Source organism: Phascolarctos cinereus, unplaced genomic scaffold (assembly GCF_003287225.1).
Source record: "Phascolarctos cinereus isolate Bilbo 61053 unplaced genomic scaffold, phaCin_HiC Scaffold_5;HRSCAF=322, whole genome shotgun sequence".
NCBI classification, from domain to species: domain Eukaryota; kingdom Metazoa; phylum Chordata; class Mammalia; order Diprotodontia; family Phascolarctidae; genus Phascolarctos; species Phascolarctos cinereus.
In genome coordinates, this window is record NW_027555958.1 from 10,903,329 (window position 1) to 10,918,615 (window position 15,287).

The 15,287-nt window shown below is 42.5% G+C and overlaps 1 protein-coding gene across 10 annotated transcripts in view; it reads right to left on the reverse strand.

Moving 5' to 3' along the window:
• The window catches only part of GIGYF2 (GRB10 interacting GYF protein 2), a 162,318-nt gene that overhangs the window by 22,628 nt on the left and 124,403 nt on the right, over positions 1 to 15,287 (reverse strand). For 9 of the 10 annotated variants that reach the window (XR_013486773.1, XM_078154640.1, XM_078154638.1 and 6 more), the window contains 5 exons: positions 15,060 to 15,160; positions 13,751 to 13,912; positions 9,412 to 9,570; positions 6,174 to 6,410; positions 2,108 to 2,230 (listed from right to left, as the gene is read on the reverse strand). Coding sequence is in view for 9 of the 10 variants with exons in the window: in XM_078154640.1 (XP_078010766.1) it covers positions 2,108 to 2,230; positions 6,174 to 6,410; positions 9,412 to 9,570; positions 13,751 to 13,912; positions 15,060 to 15,160 (782 nt within the window). In the remaining variant the exon portion in view is untranslated. The remainder of the gene's footprint in view (positions 1 to 2,107; positions 2,231 to 6,173; positions 6,411 to 9,411; positions 9,571 to 13,750; positions 13,913 to 15,059; positions 15,161 to 15,287) is intronic. The other variant, XM_078154641.1, reaches the window with a different exon arrangement.

The window sequence follows — 15,287 nt, forward strand, 5'->3', positions numbered from 1 at the left end:
GGGGAAAGTGCTGGCTCTGGAATTAGACAAGTGGTGTCCACACTCAGGTGCCCCGTTGTCTCTCTTCAGCGTATGTGAACTACGGATGGTTGATACTGCCAACATGCCAGACACATCAATGTCTTTCTATTGCAAAGACTTTTAGAAATGCTATGGGAAGGTAAAGGTTCAGTATTTATTAGCAATATACCTTTAAAATGTCATCATTTTAAAAAACGTAAATTGAAGATGTAAAAAAAAAATTCTTAAGAGGTTTTCCCCTGACACACACATAGCTTTTTTGTTTCTAATCACAAATTCAATAGAAAGATAGACATTTTTGTCAACTGTGCAGGTGATAGGAATACACATTGATGAGATGAGTTACGGTGTCACTTCATCTGCAGTATTTGTGCCTCTAATGCAACCTTTATTCCCCCAGGACTACAGTCAAACGAGGACTGGGTTTAGAGAAGCTAGTCCCAATGGCACCACCTGTGTGAACTGGAGGGCAGCTAGGTGGTGCAGGGGATGGAGCACTGGCCCTGGAGTCAAGAGGACTTGGGTTCAAATCCTGCCTCAGACACATAACACTCACTTAGCTGTGTGACTCTGGGCAAGTGACTTAACCCCAATTGCCTCACCAAAAAACAAAAACAAAACTACCTGTGTGAACTCAAGCAAGTCACTTAGCCTGTACAAGGGCCTCAGTTTCCTCATCTATGAAACCAGGAGTTTGGACCAGATGACTTCTACAGTCCCGTCTAGCTTTCAATTTTGGATCTTGTCCTGAAAAGTGGACTTCTTTTTTGTGAAGGGGGGCAAATGCAGGCCTATGTTTCTATCTTCCCTAAAAACAGACTAACAGGACACTATCCCTCTTTCTACTTGGATTCTCTGTCCCTTCAAGTTTCTTATAGTCTGATGGGGACTAGAAAATGATGGCACTAAATAAAATTCCCATCTATTGAAGTCCAAAAAGCCAAGTCCCCATCACACCTCAAACAACCACTCCCTTTGGGCTTCCATTTATCCTCCTCTGTGAAATGAGGAAACTGGCTTAGATGGCCTGAGGTCTCCTCTAACCCTAGGCCTAGAAGGCTACTAATGTTCTAAAGAAGCAGGACTCCACAGGAAGCTCAGTCATTTCAATGAGAAAAACGATGCCTACTTCAAAAGGCGTGTTAACATGTTCAATGATGCTCCCTGTGGTCTCAAACCGAGAGCTAGGCATGGGACAGCTGAGAGACAAGAGAATGTCACAACGTGCTGTTAGGATGTGAGCGCCTGAGCTGCCAAGGGGAGAGTCGGCACACAGGAAAGGCTTTTTTGTAGACAGAAGACGCTGGATAAAGCGGTCTGACATTCTGGTGAAGCAGGCCATTCTCCAAACTGTGCTAGAGCTTGGCCCACAGCTGGCTTGGGTGACGGGGGTCTCTGCTTAGAAAGGTCCCACTTCCTGCCCCCCCATAAACACGGTCCACATTCAGTGGGCATAAACAGGTTTTCTACTGCACTTCTCCCTTCTTGGACTGCCCGCCGGGAGCCCAAGATAAGATATGGTCTGGAATGATTACTCCACCACCACCTACGTCTCCAGGACACCTCATGAGCACCATCAGCCAGCCCATCCCCTTCTGGAGGGAAGGAATACTAGCTTCCTTTTGTACAAGCTGTTCTCAGCATCCCAAACTGGATCCCTCTGTATACATCTTCTCATGGAAGTAATATAAACTACGCTAGGTTCCATAATGCTATAATTAAAGACTACAGTTCTGCCACTCTTGAGGTAAAATGGACTTCTGTGGGGGTAACCAGAGACTCTAAGGACGCTGGTTTTACAGGGAAATGCCTCTCAGGGTCCAAACAGACAAATCCCAAATGCCTAGAAGAGCCCTCTGGTACCCAAACTATACATTAATAGTGCAGAAAACAGGCTGGGGGACTACGTGCAGGCCACACCATACCTGTATGTGCAGACTGTAAATCGAAATGACACGAACCTACAACCAATCAAGGAGACATTCTGAAATCATGTAGCACTTTGAGACCTGATTCTGCCAGAGGTCTGCAGCACAGGGCACAACAGCTGGCTGACCAATGCGCTCCTTCCATTTGGAGGACTCACCTCTTCTCGAACCTGCCGCTCTCTTTCTTCTTCTAGCTTTTGGATCTCTGCTAACGATAGTGTTGTCTGAGACTGACAGGCCCCAGAATTAGACTGCTGGCCCCACGTGGAAGATGACGGAAGCTGGGCAAAAATAAAACGAGAGCATTTCAGACAGGATGACAAGACATCACGGCTCAGAACATCCAACACAAGCATCTTGCCAGGTCTACTTTATGCCCTGCACTAACTGAGAACAGCATTAGAACTGGCAGCGCAACCTCCCATGTCAAGACAGAATCTCTCTGAAGTCATTCTGATAAGCTGTGCCCTCACCTTTCCTTCCACCCCAAAGTGATGAAGCGCTCACTATTTCACAAAGAAATCTGCTTCATTTTTCAAGGCATTTTAATTATCAGAAATTTCTCTTATTCTTAGTTAAGATTTCAATGTAACAACTTCTATTTGCTGCTCCTAATCCTGTCCTCTGAGGCCTCTTTGCCAGGAATTTCTGCTACTGGAACACAACATTCTTACATACTTCAGGTCACCAGCTCCTAAAATTCTTCCTCACATCACATGATTTCTAGTTTCTCTTGCCATCACAACTGCCATCCTATGAAACACAGCCCAACTTATCACATAATCTTCCAAAGGCACAAACACTATAGGGCTAATGTCTCCCTTTGTCTAGACATCTCATTTCTTATTAGAAATCAAAATGGATGTTTTTTGCCATCACTTTTCAACTCAGGTTCAATCTGCATTCAGAGCTCATTAGCCTTTTTAGACATGAAATGCTAGAAATGCTATCAAGGCAAGTCTCCTCTACACTGGAGTGATAAGAGTTATTTTGTAAACTGAAGTACAGGACTTTGTTTTTTTTTTTTCTCACTATTCCATATTATTTCTATCCTGGCTTTGTGTCATTTCCAGCTTTCACAAGCAACATGCTTCTATCCAGATCACTGAAAAAATGATTAAAAAGACAGAGCACAGAGCTAAGAGGCCCAAATGGCAGGCCACTGGCGTCACAGAATATCATAAATGAAAGAGAACTTAGCAATCATCTAATCTAGCCTCCCCATCCCAATTTTACAGACGAGTAAACTGAGCCTAAAGGGGAGAAATCACTTGGGCAGAGCCCTGCCTTTTGCTAAAAGCAATCCAGACTCTTGGGATCCAGTTGCTTGCCTCTCCTCTTAATCTATCTAGCTGCATGATCATCTAGCCTCTATTTCTTGACGGTGTCCAAAAAGGCATTTATACAAGGCCTTGCTACAGTCTAGAAAAACTGTTTAGAGTATTTCCATGCTCTGCCAGTTGTAAACTCTACTTTAAAAAAAGGGGGGGGTGCCTTTTTTTAGGCAATTGGGGTTAAGTGACTTGCTTAGGGTCCACACAGCTTCTAAGTGTCAAGTGTTTGGTCTGAGGCCAGATTTGAACTCAGGTCCTCCTGACTTCAGGGCTGGTGCTCTATCCACTGTGTCACCTAGCTGCCCCTGCCTGACTTGTTCTTGGAGAGCTCCTAAAGGGTCTGTGTGGCAATGCTTCCTTTGATAAATTTGCATAAAACATCCAATGCAGCCAATCACAATCAAGCTCATCTTTCTCTAGATTTACAGATCTGAACTCAATTTTTAAAGCTACTGGATGGTTCCGTTCCATTGTGGTTCTCTTTCCTCACCTATCTGGGGTGGGTACCAAGTCCTCTAAGCCTTTCTATTCTATCCATTTAACTGAAGATGGAAAAGATGGAAGAAAATGGATAATGTAGCCCTGCTGCCTCTCATCCTTCCTCATTACACTAGCTGCCCAAAGCAGACTGTCTGACGTAAGACACACCTGACGCATTCGTTTGTGTGTCACAAACCAGTGACAGGCCAAGCGTTTCCAATTGTTGTAAAATCAAAAACAAGCTGGTCAGGCAGCTGAGACTGTCAAGAGGTCTTGGGGAAGGCTTCTCTGCACCAGTCCTGACAAGAAAGAAAAAGACCCCAGAGAATGGAAGTTCTTTGGGGGCAGGAAATACTTCACTTTAGGCTTAGTAGCCCAGAGTCTAGCACGGTAGTAGAGTCTTAATAAACACTTGTTAATTGACAGCTAGATTTTCAACGAGTCAGGCTGAAATTTTGAATAAGAAGCAATGAGTTGTGTATTGATAGTTGCAAACTGATTTCCTTCTACCTATACCTTTTACCCACTATTTCTATCCTAAAATGGTACACAACAGCCAGGTGAACACCTATTCTTTGATTTATTACCACTCTCAACAATCTAGCTATTTACATTTAATCCTCTGTCTTTCCCTGATGAAAACAACACATATTCTACTGAGAAAAACAATGCTGACTCTGATTTTTCAAAGCAGAAAAAAAGTTGTAAGATGACAAACATCTAGAATTATAATGCTTTAATGTTTAAAAAGAGATTTTCTGCCAACAGCCTGTGAGGTAGCTGTGAACACATTATTCATACTAATATCTATCTATCTATCTATCTATCTATCTATCTATCTATCTATCTATCTGTCTGTCTGTCCGTCTGTCTATCTATGGAAACTGAGGTTCACATAACAGTAGTAATAGCAGCACACACTGACATGGTGCCCTTCTGTTTGCAAAATAGTTCCAAAATTTAAGCAGCTAAAATACTATCATACCCATTTTAAAGGTGAGAAAATGGAGGTTAAATAAGTTCAGTGACTTTCCTATGGTTACACAACTGGGGAGTCGGAATCTGGGACTGGAAGCGCGGCCTGCGTACATCCATGAAACTACTTTTCCTACTATATTATGATGCTACTAATATGAGGCATTCAATCATGCACTTTTGTTCATTTTTTTTCAAAAGCCAAGTGAAAAACGTGTGAGTAAATCTGGCCATCGCTAACGAGGCAAAACTACACTCCATTTTCACCATCTCATCTGTCACAACAACATGTACAAGGCACTTTTCCTCATCAGAAAAAAGGCCTGTGGGAGTCAACTTCAGGGCCTCGAAGCAATCTTGTCTTCACTGTCTTCCACTTTTCAAATGTTTAACATCCCCCCTCAAGTCTGTAAATGTACAACTGGCCTCACATTCTTTTCTAAAGATGTCCCTTTGTTCAGAGCCTTCAAATTTTCCCCTTCATATTCCTCCACTCATTTCTCACATCACCCAATTCCCTCCCCATCTCTTCCTTTTCCCTATCTATAAAATGACACATACCACTTTATGATGGATAAAAACATTGTCTTTTAAAGATGCTTTGGCTTCTTTGGAAGAAAGCAACTTTTCCTCCAAAGGCGCCCCAATTCTCCCTCCTTCCCCTGGAGAGCTTATCTTACTCATTTCAATTCCCACCTCTATAAAAGAGATGAATTCAAAATTTGACATCTGTAACCTTGAATTCTCTCTTGAACTTCAACCCCAATCTCTGCTAGACATCAGTCACAGTCTCAGCACCTTTCCTTCGAAATCAATGATACAATCATTCTCCTTGTCCACTCAGGGGAGAGAAAGCCCTTAATCCTTGATCTTTCCCTTCGCCCCTACATATCCAACTGTACTGTCTTCTGTTGCAATCCTTTCCTTTTCATTCTCGGTGCCACAACCCTCCAGTGGGTCACCACCATAAGCTTAGTGGAAGTCTAACTAGTCTCCCTGGCACATCTTACCCTTTTCCAGACCATCTTGGGCAATATGTGTCATATAAAAGACACTGAAAAGTCCTTTATATGCCTCATTACCCTACTCCAAAGTCTTCAATGGGTTCCCAATGTCAACAGAACAACGTGCACATTCTTTAATGATATGGCCCTTATCTACTTCTATAACTCTTCTACTACTTCTTTAAAAGAATGCTCCCTCCAACCTATTTAGTCTATGCACAGGTCCCTAAAATTCCCATGACTCAGACTATTTCTCTCAGGAGAGTACTGTCCCACTCCTACCCCTGCAGCTCCAAGGAACCAGCATTGCTCCTCTGTCATATTCCTTTGGAGAAGGAAATCTTTCCTCCTATCTGCCCCCCTAAAATGGAAGCTCTTTGGCGGTAAAGCCATAACCTTGGCCTCATCTCCTTGGGGGAAGGACAGCTCACCTTCATTTGGGCCAGCTGCTGCTGCTGCTGCTGCTGCTGAAGGCGCCGCAAGGCTTCCTGCTGCTGCTGCCTCTGCCTCATCAGCTCCTTCTGCCGCTGCAGCTCCAGCTCCTTGCGTTTCCGCTCCTCTTCCTCGTGCCGCAGCCTGGCTGCCTCCTCTTCCATACGCAGTCGGTTCTCCTCAAGCCGACGCTGGGCTTCCTCTTCTTCCCTGGCCCATTTGGCAGCCTCCTCTTCCTTCCCATAAAGAAAGATAAAGGCATAAGAGCACTGAAAAAATCTGGGTCACTTTTAAGAGGCACATGTCGTCAAAAACATGTTCCATCTCAAACATAACTCCTAGCCACTATAAAGTGTTCCAGGGTCATTCAAAATAAGAAACAACTCATTGCCAGCTGAACTTAGGCACATAAGAGGCATTTACTCCTGAAAGAAATTCAATTTCAAAAGACTGTGTCCAGTTATGGCATCAGTTTGTCTCATCACCTAAGTCGTCAACCTGTTGAACCAGCATCAATCTTGAACTCACTCCAAGCACTTCTTCTTTCACCCTCTCTTCATATATCTGACAGCAGTCTTATAGAAAAATGACTCCATACAGAATCACATACCTGGAAGGGCTTGTAAAGGCCATGCAACTCCAAGCACTACATTTTCTAAATAATTTAAGTAATGCAAACAACATCAGGCAGTCAAGTCAGTCAGTGGAAGGTCTACCCTAGAGCCTCACATTGCAGAGCTGAAAGTACACAATGACTTACAATTCAAATTTATCAGCACCTAGAGAATGCTGCTGATTGCACTAAAGAAGTGATTTTATGATTTTAAAAGTTAATTTTACCTACACTAATTTATATATTCAATGCCATCCCCAATTAAATCACCAAAAACTTATTTTACTGAATTAGAAAAAGTAATAAAATTCATTTGGAAGAACAAAGAGTCAAGAATATCAAAGGAACTAATGAAAAAAAAATTTAAATTAAGGAAGAGTTTTAGCAGTACTAGATCTCGAACTATATTATAAGGCAGTAATTATCAAAACCATCTGGTACTGGCTAAGAATAGAAAGGGAGATCAATGGAGGTAGACATACAATTTACAGTACCAAATAAACATAGTAACCTCATATCTGACTTAAGTTTTGGGGATAAAGAATTCATTATTTGGTAAAAATTGCTGGAAAAACTAGAAAGCAGTATGGCAGAAACTGGGCATAGACCAACATCTTACACCACTTATCAAGATCGAAATGGAGACATAACTGAAATATAAAGATATTACAAGGAAATTAGAAGAACATGGAACATATTGTTTACCAGACTCAGGATAAACAAGAGACAGAGAGCAGAGTGAGATATAAGATGGATAATTTTGATTACATTAAATTAAAAGGTTTTTGTATAAACAAAAGAAACGTAGCCAAGATTAGAAGGAGAGTAGAAAACTGGGGGGAAAGTTTTAGACAATTTATCAGATAAACGTTTCGTATCTAAAATATATAAAGAACTTTTTCAAATCTATAATACAAGTCATTCTCCAATTGACAAATGGTCAAAGGATATGGACAGGCAGCTTTCCGATGAAGAAAGCAAAACAATTTATAGTCATATGGAAAAAATGCTCTAAATCATTACTGATTAGAGAATTGCAACTTAGACTGACCTTGAGATATCATTTTATGTCTGTAAGACTTTCTAAAATGATTAAAGGAGAAAGTGACAAATATTAGGGGGGATGTGGAAAAATTGGGACACATTAATTGTTGGAACTGTGAACTGATCCAAACATTTTAGATAGCAATGTGGAATTATGCCCAATGAGTTATTAAATTGCTTATACTGTTTGACCCAACAATACCACTAGTAGGTCTATTTCCAAAGATGATTAGGGAAAAAAGAAAAGAACCTATATGTTATGAAACATTTATAGCAGCTCTCTCTTTGTGGTGTCAAAGAACTGGAAATTGCAGGGATCCCCATCAATTAGGGAATGGCTGAACAAATTGTGGTATACGACTGTGATGGAATACTACTGTGCTATAAGAAATGATGAGCTCAATGATCTTACAAAAACATGGAAAGACTTGCATGAAATAATGAAGAGTAAAATGAGCAGAACCAAAAGAACATTGTATATGGTAACAGCAATATTGTTTTAAGAACAACTTTGAACAACTAAGTCATTTCAACTATTATAAATACTGAAATTAACTATAAAAGGCATATGAAGGAAGATGCTATCTGCATCCAGAGAAAGAACTGATAAATGGAAGTATGTATAGAATGATTTTCTATATACATACATACATACATACATATATTTATGTCTAATGGTAGCCATCTCTAGGATGAAGGTGGGAGGAGGGAAAAAAATTTAAATAACTTCATTACATATTTAAAAGAAATAGCAAGTTGTACATAAGAGATCTGCAGTTTTATGCACAACCATCTTTTTAAAAATTATACTATGATATGGAAATGCTTATTTTATCCCATAAATTAAAAATAAAATAAACAAAACATAAAAAAGTTAATTACATTGAAAAACTCCTATCACAGGAAATAATCCTAGAAATAATACTTAAGGAATAACATAAAAGGAATAAATGTTGGGTATATTTTGCTGGTCAAAAGAAATTTTGGTTCCAAGGAAGGTAACGTATCAGTGAAGGAGGCACGGAATCAGTTTGTCAATAACTATTAAGTGTCTACATGAGCCAAGCACAGAGACAGGTAGGTGGCTCAACGGATAGAGAGCTGGACGTGGAGTCGGGAAGACTAAGTACAAATTCAGCCTCAGACACTTCCTAGCTGCGAGACCCTGGGCAAGTCACTTAATCTCAGTTTGCCTTAATCCACCGCAGAAGGAAATAGCAAAGCACTTCAGAATCTTTGCCAAGAACATCCCATACAGTGTCACAAAGAGTCAGATACAATTGAATGACAACTGTGCCAAGCACTGGGCAAAGAGCCCTGAAGACGTCATCAGAGACCCGGGTTCAATTCCTAGCTCTGCTGCTTATGACCTGTGTGATCTTGGACAAGTCGCTTCACCTCGCTGGGCCTCAGCTTCCTCAACTGTAAAAACAAGGGTCCTTCCAGCTCTTACTGTGCAACCTAACGAATCCTACCTGCAATTAGCTGCCAGTCAGCTTCCATTCTGCTGAATCCTTCCTCTGAACACCCATTCGTCCCCTGAACCCCAAGAAGGAAGGCGGTGAGATCTACAAACACACCTGCTTCCGTAACAACTCTTCCCGCTGCCGTCTTTCTTCCTCTTCTCGCCTCCTCTCCTCCAGTCTTCTGAGCGCTTCCTCCTGCTGCTGGCGCTCCTCTTCCTCTCGCTGGCGCCGCAGGGCCATTTCTTGTTCCCTCTGGCGTCTGAGGGCTTCTTCCTGAAGGACAAAAGGATGTTCAAGGAAGTCTATGACTTGTCAGCTACAAGTCCAAAATGAAGCAGGCTCTGTACTAGCATTGAAAGGACATGCTGAAGAAATCTATAAACTTTCACGAATGATGAGTCTCACTGGAGAATGCTCCCACCCCCATAAATATAGAGTATAGCTCAAGAAGGACCACCAAATTTACCCAGGTAGAAACTGGATAAGCCTAGATCTGCCTCTTAGCCCTTGGCAGCCAGTATTTCCACCAGTATTTCTAATCCCCCATTTAAATATAAGCAGCCCAGGGTATCTGCACAAAGTCGCAATGTAAGTCTCCCAAAGTGACACAGAAACCAAATGGCGTCACCGGGCCGAAAATGTCGATGTCTTCCCTGCTGCTCATCCAGGGCACCACCACGCATCGTTTCTGGCATCAACTCTTTGCAGTGTGGCTTCTGACTTCATCACTCAACTGAAGGTGCTCAGCCCAGAGGCACCAACAGTCTTTCACTCGACAGATCAGGTGGTCTTTCTTAGGCCTCAACTGTCCTGAGCTCTCTGAGGCACATGACGCTGCTAAACAGCCTCTCCGTACCCCCAGATGCTCTCCCCTCTCTCGGTTTTGCAGCACTGTTCTCCTTCAATCTTCTTCTGCCAAGGGCTCCTAGTCAGTCGACTGCTGGTTTCTTATCTGTAGCCCATCCCCTAACTCTAGGTATTCCCCTAGGCTCTGCCTCGGCCCTCTTCTTTTTAATTAGCACCTCTATGCCAATGGCCATATCCAGCCATGGTATCTCTCCTGAGCTCCAGGTCCACATCATCAATTGCCTACTGGATATTTCAACAAGCATAGCCCAGAGACAGCTCACACTCAGTACGTCCAAAGCAGAAATCAGTATCTTTCCCCCAAATATGGCTCTCTATTAAACAGGCCTCTTTCTGTCCAAGATGCCTCCATCTTTCTCCTCTCCCAGATTTATAGCCTCAGCATCATCCTTGATTTCTAACTTGCTCTCATCAGTTGTCAAACCCTTCAGTTTCTACAACAGCCTCTCTCATATCCTGGCCCTACTCTCTATTCACACAGCTACCACCTGAGTCCAGGTCCTGACCTCTCTTCCTGGATTGTGGCCATGGCCTAACTGCTTTCCTCATTGCCCATGTAGCCAGTCACATTCCTTAAGAGCAAGTCTGACCCATGTCACTTCCCTCCTAATAATACTCTCCAGTGGCTGCCTAACGCCTCTAGAGTCAGATGTAAACCACTGTCTGGGTAAGCCCCTAAAAGCCTGGTCCCAGCTTCTCCCTCCAACACCATCACATACTATACACTCCACTGTCCAACCAAACTGGGCTTATGTGTTTTTCCCATACGTAACACTTCATCTCCCATTCTCAGTGTCTCTACATTGCTTGTCTCCTCCTCCCCACTCCTCACCAACTCATGCTCCGAATACATTTCCTCCTCACTGTCATCTCAGAGAACTGCTAACTTCCTTCAAAATGTATCTCATGTGCCACCCTCTACAGGAGCCCAATTCCATCAAGTGCTAGTGTCCAGCCTCCCTAATAACCGAGTATTCCAACTGTTTTATATTCACTTGGAATTTATTTACTGAACACGAACACATACACCCCAACCCCAAGATCTCCCCTGACAGAATGTAAATAGCGATTGTTTTCTTTTAGAAGCACTCAGCAGAGCTCCTGGTATATCAAAGGGGGTCATTTAATAAACACGTGTCGACTGATTAGTCTCTGTGAGACATCTAGAAGAAATCCTGGTGATTTAACTGAAAAGGACTTAATTCGGAGATGGCTCTGAGACAGACATACAGATGAGACTCAGTGACTGTGGAACTACAGAGGGCATTGACAACTGAGATGGTGGACAATGGGCAAAAAATAAATCTAACAAGGGAACTGTAAGAAGAAGGGAGAAGATGACAACAAACATTTAGCAAGTATTTAGTGAACTCTTCAAACATGCAGAAGACAGTGCTGGGTACCGAAGAAGGCAAGAGGCAAATACAAGAGTCGCTGCCCTGCTTACTCTCTGGTTGGAAAAAAGACACAGAATAGATCATGAAAAATGCAGGTAGTATTATGAGTGACCATATGTTCTAAAGAACAGAACGAAGTGCTGCAGAAAAGGGGAAGTCATGTGGGCTGGATCACCAGGGGACAGCCTTGTAGAAGCAGCATAATTTGAACTAGAAAGCATGGCCTGGCGGTTTTCACGGACTGCAAGCTCAACATGAGCCAATAAGCTGGAGTAGACGCCAAAAAGATAATGCCATTCATAGACTTCAGAAAAGGGAGGCAAGAAAGGACCACGCTATGCTCTGAAACACATCTAGAGCACGTTCCCTTCTGGGGACCATATGTTTAGAGGGATTCTCACAAACTAAAATACACCTAGGACAATGATCAGGACCATGAAAGGACTAGAAATTATGTTATGTGAGGCAGAGTTCAGGACAGGGGATAGTGAGGCCTGCAAAGGACTGGCTGCTTTCCAATATCTCAAAGGTTCATATGTAAAAGGTGATTTAAACTGTGTGGCTCTAGAAACCACAATTCAAACCACAGAGCAGAAGCTTCAAGGATGCAGATAAAGAAGAACTTTCTAACAGTCACCTATGGTCACAATGTAATCGGCTGGGTGACACTAGGCAAGGAGTGTGATGGTTATCTACCACTTTAAAAGTCTGTCCCAATACTATGATCCTATCAGTAGCATAAAATCAGCAGCTGAATTTACGAGACAGGATCACTTTACTTTAGGACAGAAAGTGACGAGTAAGAAAGAGTGTGCGTGTGTGTGCATGCGCATGTGCGTGTGTGTTAGAAGGCTAAAAGGAAATTTCCTCCAGAGACTGCCAAGATGCTCTGCCTATTGATTCAGCTGGCCATAATCTCAAGAGTGCGCCTCAACTTGCAGTCTACAAACAAGCCAAATGAATTATTCAGGACCATACTAAAATGAGCTATGTTCCCCCAGCTTCTTGTCTTTATTCATTTTGCCCAGATTGTCCTCCTCCGACCATTCTTCACCCACTACAATCACATGCATCCCTTGGCTAAATCTGCCCAACTTAAATGCCACCTCTTACAGGAAGCTTTCCTTGACACCACATCACTTTGTTCTATTTCCACTGACTAAGTAACCACATGCAGGAAGGACACTTATCCAGGTTTGTGCATTATCCCCCTCCTGATTATGAGTTCATGGAAGAAGGGACCATCTCTCATCCATATTTTGTCATCTTCCCAGCACCTAACAAAGTCCTCAGTGCACAAATATTTAATAAATATTTGTCGAATGACAGAAACACGTATTGTATTTAGTTTCTTCTGAATTTAAAAAGAAAGAAATTAAGATTCCTAATATAACAAATGAGATAATATTTATAAAGCTCTTTGAAAAACCCTAATGTAATTAACATTATTACCAGCTACTCTTTTTTCAAACAAAACTAAACCAAACCAACAGTAAAAATTAGTTATATAAAATGTTTTTGTACGTCTAACTCTTAAGAACAATAGCAAAACAATTTTCCACCCAAGACAAAGCAAAAATTAACTTTTAAAAGACATACAAATACAAAGGATACAAGCTTATCTACACGGCATATTTAAATCTCAGGAATTCTCACTTAATTTAAATGGCTACTGATTTTCTAATAGACGCTCCCTCGCTTGTAAGACCAGTGGACAGTAATTTACTCAATTCTGCCCTTTCGGTTTCATAAGTCATGTTCTTTCTGGTCATCATTCCATTTATTCCCCTCATCTATCCTGAGAAAAAGACGTAACAATGGAATAATCAGTCAATTAATAAACACTTACTAACCACCTACTATGTGCCAGGCACACTGAGCTGCTGATAAAGATCCGACAGCATGTCATCCAAGCTGACTGAAAAATCTTTCCTGCCACAATTCCTCATTTTTGAGAAAGTATTACATTTGAGAAAGGTACACCAACATAACAAGATAATTCAGAATAAACTCTAAAACTTGGGTCAAAAAAAAAAACCCTCTACATCTATCAACAAAATGGAATGTGTCTCTTTCTCATCAGATCAATTAATAAGTCTCAGTTTTCAGCTGCAAGGGAAATCAACGTATCCCGCCATTTACTGGAAGCTCGGCATATCCCGCAAGCGGTCAGATGGCAGCCTCCTCACCTGCTTCCTTCGGGCCAGCTCCTCCTCCTCCCGCCGCTTCCTCTCCTCCTCCTGCTGCCTCCGAAGGATCTCCTCCTGCTGCCTGCGGAGCTCCTCCTGCCGCTTCCTCTCCTCTTCTTCTCGCTTGGCCCTCATCTCCACCTCTCTCCGCTCTTGCTCTAGCTGTGCACAAAGCACACGGAGAGACCATGAAGAACCAGGCCAAGAATGCGTGCAGTGCATTCTGTCATCCATCCCCCCCATTCTTGGTCAGAATTCTTATTAGCTCCTTTTGGAACCATAAATGAAAACTTAATCTCTCTTTTCCATTTGTACTTCCCCATAATTCCTTCATCCACTGACCATTACAGAAACAATCTAGAGGCAAAACAGCTTCTACGTGGTACTTTTCTAGATGCCACATAGGAACAACTAGCCAGAGAGGACAACTGAGATGTGTGTCCCTGACATGTGCCCAATCTTACAACTTCAATAGCAACATGCTCAGTGGCCAGCGGCCAGTCATTTTTAGACACCTAACGAGAGGAAACTTGCCCACAATGACAGCGATCTAAGAGTGGAACGAATGGGGCTACCCCAGGAGGCCCAGAGGCACTCCAACAGAGGATGGGGGACCGCCACTCGTCAGGCACACACGGAGGAGGTTCTGGGCCAGGCCTGGCTGGGACTAAGGGAGTGTGGAGGCACCTTCCAACTCTGAAGTTCTCTTCTGCGATTCTGTAAGGAGTTGGACAATAACCACAGTTTGAGAACTTTGGAGGATGGGTCAAGCTAAGCTGTGAGCCCTGACAAAGACAGCACAGTTAATGGAGAAATGGAAGCTGGAAAGAGTTTCTGATCTATAGAGGGAAACCCAGCTTTTGGCAAATTACTACCGTAATATCGAACCTTCAAACCCCACTCTTTCTAGCATGCCCAGGAGCCTATTATTAAGTGAAAAACACCATAATCTTTACATTATTTTTAGGGATAAAGTACATTAAAAATGGAGGCTCATTATACTCCAGAGTGAAAGTAAGTCTTTGGTAGTACAAATAGTTATGGCAATGTTTTTGTTTTTTTTTTAACCCCGTGGCATGAACAACTTATCATATTTGTGAAGTGAGAGACACCGACTTTCATTGAGGTCTCGTCAAAAACTAAGCATGTTCACTCTAACTGAAGTGTTTTGGCCGTGGTAAGCAGGTGATAGGTATGTTTGGTTTTTTGCCTGTTTGTGGAACGGGGGTGAGCTGGGGAGGGACCAGATGAGTGAACTCAATGAAGCAAACGAAGCGTGATGTGGATGCTGTAAGAATGAGTCTCTGACCTTGGCAGCTTTAGCCTTCTCCAGCTGCTGAAGCTGTTCAAGAGCCGGTCCCTGAGCCGCAGTGTCAAGAGGAAGATCCCAAACACTACTACCTTCCCAGACTGGAAAATGTGGAAAAAATGACAATGATTACAACACACATCGATCATAATTAAATAAAGCCTAGAGGAAATCTAAAAGGCCCGTTCATCACACAGATCTAGTCTGTATTTTGCAGGAAACAAAACC